At 44.6% G+C, this 5,782-nt stretch overlaps 1 protein-coding gene across 1 annotated transcript in view; it reads right to left on the reverse strand.

The window, feature by feature from the left end:
- Positions 1–670: 670 nt before the first annotated feature.
- The window catches only part of clcn7 (chloride channel 7), a 16,860-nt gene continuing 11,748 nt past the window's right edge, over positions 671–5,782 (reverse strand). Inside the window, exons 18-25 of the mRNA XM_058050146.1 lie at positions 5,473–5,524; positions 4,577–4,704; positions 4,419–4,504; positions 4,212–4,344; positions 2,626–2,685; positions 2,372–2,548; positions 2,217–2,297; positions 671–1,657 (exon numbers count right to left, since the gene is read on the reverse strand). Of these exons, the coding sequence (XP_057906129.1) occupies positions 1,571–1,657; positions 2,217–2,297; positions 2,372–2,548; positions 2,626–2,685; positions 4,212–4,344; positions 4,419–4,504; positions 4,577–4,704; positions 5,473–5,524 (804 nt within the window). The 3' untranslated portion in view covers positions 671–1,570. The remainder of the gene's footprint in view (positions 1,658–2,216; positions 2,298–2,371; positions 2,549–2,625; positions 2,686–4,211; positions 4,345–4,418; positions 4,505–4,576; positions 4,705–5,472; positions 5,525–5,782) is intronic.

Consider the following 5,782-nt stretch of genomic DNA (forward strand, 5'->3'; position numbering starts at 1 on the left):
TTATACAGTATGTCATTTAGTCATTTGAACACTTGCGAGTTTTTATTCAGGCAAATGATTGGACACCTCTGAATTCAGATGATGACGCTGTACATTGTACAGTAGACCTGTGGCTCATTGACAGCTATTATTATTAATGGCATTTGTCTGAATTTGACTGGATTTATATCACAGTCAATTAACAGCTACTTAAAATTGCCACAAATTCTACTCAAAAGTTTTATACTCACATTAAAAGAAGCAGCTGGTCCTCCATAGAATTATATGGACTTTTTACTGACATCTAGTGGAGCCTCAGGGTAGTGATGTATTGTACTCACCACGCCTTGCTGGCATTATGTAGGACCCTTATGACTTATTTCTGGAGGAATAAGTGGCACCATGATGACAAATTTCACAACTTAGCATCAATAATTAGGAGAGTCTATCGTTGTATTGTCTGTTTGATTGTCATGTTGTAGAAGAGTCCCCTACAAAGACCACATGAGGCTGGAAGTAGCAATTAAAGTGCACTGTGCTCATAAAGGGATGGTCTGCAGCAATGCTGATGTTTAAATGACTTGAACAAAAAAAATAACCCACCTTTACAACACCCACAGCAGCCTGAACGGATGATAAAAAGAAAGATGGATTCATTCTGTTTGTGTTTACGTCCAATTGTGAGCCAATTACAGTATTGCAAACAAATCACATACAATATATCTTTTTTTTTATTTCACTAATCCAGTGGTTATAAAACAGAGCAGAGGCTTTATTTATAAACATGGAGATCTATTCAACAGACAGGATGTGTAAAAACAAATAAGGTAACACTGCTGATATTCATGAATCTTAGTACTTGCGGTCTGCATGTTATCATAATGCAAGGATTGCTCCTGTGATAAACAGCTTATACTTCTACCGTTCTGTGTGAAATGTTGCTTTCAGTAGTAGCCACAGTGCAAATGTCTATGAATGATTTTTAAAAATTTATGTTTAAGTCATTTTTCCACAGAGTATTGTATGTGAAAGTAGGACTCTGTACCTCGCAATGTATTTCTTCAGCCAACTAATAAAAGACACTAAAGAGTTTTAAGTGATGGGATCTGACACCCAAAATCTCTCTTGTGACCATTCGGTAAAAACAAGCATTGGGAATAAATAACAGCATTCTTTCAGTGCAAAACAACAGACAACAGCAAGTGAATGAAAACAGAAAATTCAAACACAGCATCAGCTACTTTTGTCCTAGCAGTACCGTCCAATGAATGAGCGGGAAGACAATAAACGACACGTTGATGCTATGAAGGTGCAAACAAATATTATCTGAAAAGGGTTGGAAAGAAATGTTGAGGACTTTGAAATGATGCAAACAAGGCCATCGGGTTGATTCAGACGGACAACAACTTGGGTTGTTCCATGGAGTTTGGGGGGGGGGGGGGGTCTTTGGTGACAGCCCCAAGTTGTACATGTGTTTGGCTGTCATGCTGATCCCCTGTGACCCAACACATGAGGCACTTGTGATATTCAAAAGGTGGGTTAAGGGAATGTTTTATGGCACCGTTTGTCAGACTGTGCGTGTGTGTGTGAGCTATGTCTGGGCCAGCTGAAGTTCCTCCAGTCCATGTTTTCCCATGTGATATCTGGCCAAGTCTTTCCTGGTCACCAGTCCGACCACCTGTAGATGACGGAAAAGAAGAAAACCGCAGTAGTCCCTCGTTTATTGTGGTTAATTGCTTCCAGACCCAACCGTGATAAGTGAATTTCCACAGAGTAGGATTCCTTATTTATTAACGAATATCTTTGTAGTGAGAACCCGAGTAGAGCCCTCTAGACACGAAATAACACCCCTATAGTCAGCATAATAACGGTAAATAGACATATAGTGTATGACTTATGCTCCTGTGTGTCGCAGTAAATGTGAGTGGGGGGCGGACAGGAAGTGACGCTGGGTGTTTATGCCAGTATTAGGTAGAAACAGGCGTCCATGTTAGAGATTATTGTGCCTGTTGTGAGATGATTCAAACCTCTTGAAAACATTTCTGTCCCCAAGGGGGTCGTGACAGAACCACTGCATTACAGGAACATTACTGACCCCTAGTGACCAGTTTAGAAAACCACATATCGTAACGTATTTGAATGCATCTTGTGAATATGTAATGGTGTCTTCCACCTTTCATTTATGTTGGTAACTATGGAAACAAACCCTACTGTGTGAAACAGGTGAGCATCCTTACCCTGTTCTCATCATCCACCACCACCAGGTGCCTGAGTCCAAGCGCTCTGACTAGCTTAAACACACGAGGAAGAGATGTTTCCTGCAAACAAACCACATCTTTTCACCTTTTATCTGTCACTAAACATACAAACAATACGCGGTGCTGCGTATTACCTGTGGAACGGTGTAGGGCGTCGGGTTCATAAACTCGGAGAGGTCCATCATACACTCCCGCTCATCCTGGGACACGTGGATGCTTTGAATGGGGGGGAAGCGCGGGTAGGCGTCCCGAAAGTCCTTCAGCTGGAGCTTCCTTTGGGTCAGCCGCGAGCGGGCGAGCTCCACAAACACCTGCAAGTCATCGGATCGCGCATTAATGCTGACGGCCTTTGTGAAATACGTGGTCGGCAACCCAAGCTGTCACTGACCTTGTGCTTGAGGAGAACAATGAGCTGGGAGCGAAGAATCAGACCACAGAGCTTGGCTGGCTGAACAGAAGAAGAGAAGATGAATCATGTTGAGTATCAGAACGCTATTTCAATGCAAATGCAAAGCAATGTACAAATAAATATAATTTCACTTTAACATGATTTTAAATGGGCTGCACAGTGGTCAAGTGGTTAGTGCGCAGGCCTCAAAACTAGGAGACCCGAGTTCAATTCCACCCTCGGCCATCTCTGTGTGGAGTTTGCATGTTCTCCCCGTGCATGACCGAGGGTGGGGAAAGACAAAATAAGAAGCCAAAAAGTTACCACTTCCACACAAAATAGGAGAAGAACTCATTCATTCATTCATTTTCTACTGCTTCTCCTCAAGAGAGTCGCGGGGGGTGCTGGATGCGTGGGTTTTCTCCGGGTACTCCGGTTTCCTCCCACATTCCAAAAACATGCTAGGTTAATTAGCGACTCCAAATTGTCCATAGGTATGAATGTGAGTGTGAATGGTTGTTTGTCTATATGTGCCCTGTGATTGGCTGGCCACCAGTCCAGGGTGTACCCCGCCTCTCGCCCGAAGAAGACAGCTGGGATAGGCTCCAGCACCCCCGCGACCTTCATGAGGAGAAGCGGTAGAAAATGAATGAATGAATTGATGATTTTAAGTGCCAGGGTGTACCCCGCCTCTCGCCCAAAGACAGCTGGGATAGGCTCCAGCATACATGGGACCCTCGTGATGATAAACAGTAGAAAATGAATGAATGAATGATTTTAAATGCCAGGGTGTACCCTGCCTCTCACCCAAAGACAGCTGGGATAGGCTCCAGCACCCCTGCGACCCTCATGAGGATAAGCGGTAGAAAATGAATGAATGAATGATTTCAAATGCCAGGGTGTACCCTGCCTCTCACCCGAAGACAGCTGGGATAGGCTCCAGCACCCCTGCGACCCTCATGAGGATAAGCGGTAGAAAATGAATGAATGAATGATTTCAAATGCCAGGGTGTACCCTGCCTCTCACCCGAAGACAGCTGGGATAGGCTCCAGCATACCCGCGACCCTCGTGAGGATAAGTGGTAGAAAATGAATGAATGAATGATTTCAAATGCCAGGGTGTACCCTGCCTCTCACCCGAAGACAGCTGGGATAGGCTCCAGCATACATGGGACCCTCATGATGATAAGCAGTAAAAAATGAATGATTTTAAATGCCAGGGTGTACCCCGCCTCTCGCCCGAAGACTGCTGGGATAGGCTCCAGCATACCTGCGACCCTCGTGAGGATAAGTGGCATAGAAAACAGATGGATAATTTTAAATGTTAATCATAATTCACACTGAGTGGCATGAACCAAGAAGTGAATGTGACCATCAAGAGCTATTCCATGGATGAATTCAATGGATTCATTGAGTTTCCTTCTTGAAATTCCAATGATATTTTTGAATTACTGAGCCATATAAGGAGTTCTGTGGGTACTGTATTAATTAGCGATGAATTAATTCCTCACTGGTGTTAATCTGAAAGTGACTGAACAGTAGTGAAGCACAAAGACGAGAAGTGGAGGCTTTGTTGAGTAGAGTACCTCTTCACTGGTCGCTCCTTGCACCACGACAGGGAAACCGTTGTGATTGGTCGACGTGTTGCTAAGGGTGTCCACAATGGTTCCCACCTTCTCTACCTTGTTCAAACAGGTGACGGGAGAGCTCATGACTTCTCTAGATACGAGGGATGGAGAGGAGAGTGATAATGAGAGACGGGAAGTTGCTCCAGTTCGGGAAGAGGATGTTACCTCGCTGTTAGCCAGTGTGAGGTGGCGGGAGCTTCCCAGTGCAGGAAGGGAATGCTCTGCAGCTTAATGTGGATGTCGTACAGGCCCTGCAGAATGAAGACGTGGAAATGACGTGGAAATTGAACAGCACTTGTCCACCGTGGTGCTCCTTAACTCACCTCCACAAAGTAGTCTCCTACGATCTTTGCCGTCATCAAGACCAGCATGATGGGAAGGCCGTAGGTGACGTTTCCTGTAGCCTCCACCATGATGACCGTCAAACTGAGAGTCATCCTCACAATGCCTCCTGTGAACATGACAACAGATTCCTTCACTTCTCTTTCCATTAAAGGGGACCTATTATGCTCATTTTGACACCCTTTGTATTGAGTTGTGGACTCCTATAGAGCAGCTGCACACAATAACCCACATAGAAATCGTCTTAGATCTTCCAGAATCTGCACCTATTCCAGCTTTGTTTCGTTTGATTTGTGCTTCCTGCCAAAACGGTCTATTTTAATTTATTCCACCCACCCACGGCCCGCCTCCGGACATGTCCACCGCGCTGTGATTGGTCACACACCCAAAGTGCTTCCTAAGTATGAACCATATAAGGACGTCCGCCCCTCTGTGACATCACAAAGGAACAGTTTGACCACTCCTTTTGAAACAGAGCGTTTTAACCAATCACAAACTTCTTTCAGGACTCACTTCCAAATGCATTCTAACTACATTTAAAGTATTTAAACACAGCTAGGAGACCAGGGTTCAATTCCACGCTCGGCCCCCTTCAATTCCACCCGCCGGGTACTCCGGTTTCCTCCCACATTCCAACAACATGCTAGGTTAATTAGCGACTCCAAATTGTCCATAGGTATGAATGTGAGTGTGAATGGTTGTTTGTCTATATGTGCCCTGTGATTGGCTGGCCACCAGTCCAGGGTGTACCCCGCCTCTCGCCCTGAAGACAGTTGGGATAGGCTCCAGCACCCCCGCGCCCCTCGTGAGGATAAGCGGTAGAAAATGAATGAATGAATGAAATGTCTTTAAATCTTTAAAGATTCAACTGACTTACCTAACTGAGCTGCAGCTCCAATCAAGGCGTATTTACCAGGGTCAGCCCAGATCTAAAGAAACAGAAAGAGATAAGAGACATAGTGGGGTCTGACAACAAGAAAATGTATACAGTGGAACCTCAGTTTTTGCTGAGAATGATTACAAAAATTACGTACACCGTGTTGGTTATCATACGGCCACATAGTTCCCAAATAAACCATTCATGCATTGGTACATTAGTCACTGTCAAGATTGGATAGTGGTTATTTTAGAGACGGGACACTAGCCATCCATTTTGAATCCTTTCATCATTCTTATGTATGTAATGG

Source organism: Doryrhamphus excisus, chromosome 15 (assembly GCF_030265055.1).
Source record: "Doryrhamphus excisus isolate RoL2022-K1 chromosome 15, RoL_Dexc_1.0, whole genome shotgun sequence".
Lineage (NCBI taxonomy): Eukaryota > Metazoa > Chordata > Actinopteri > Syngnathiformes > Syngnathidae > Doryrhamphus > Doryrhamphus excisus.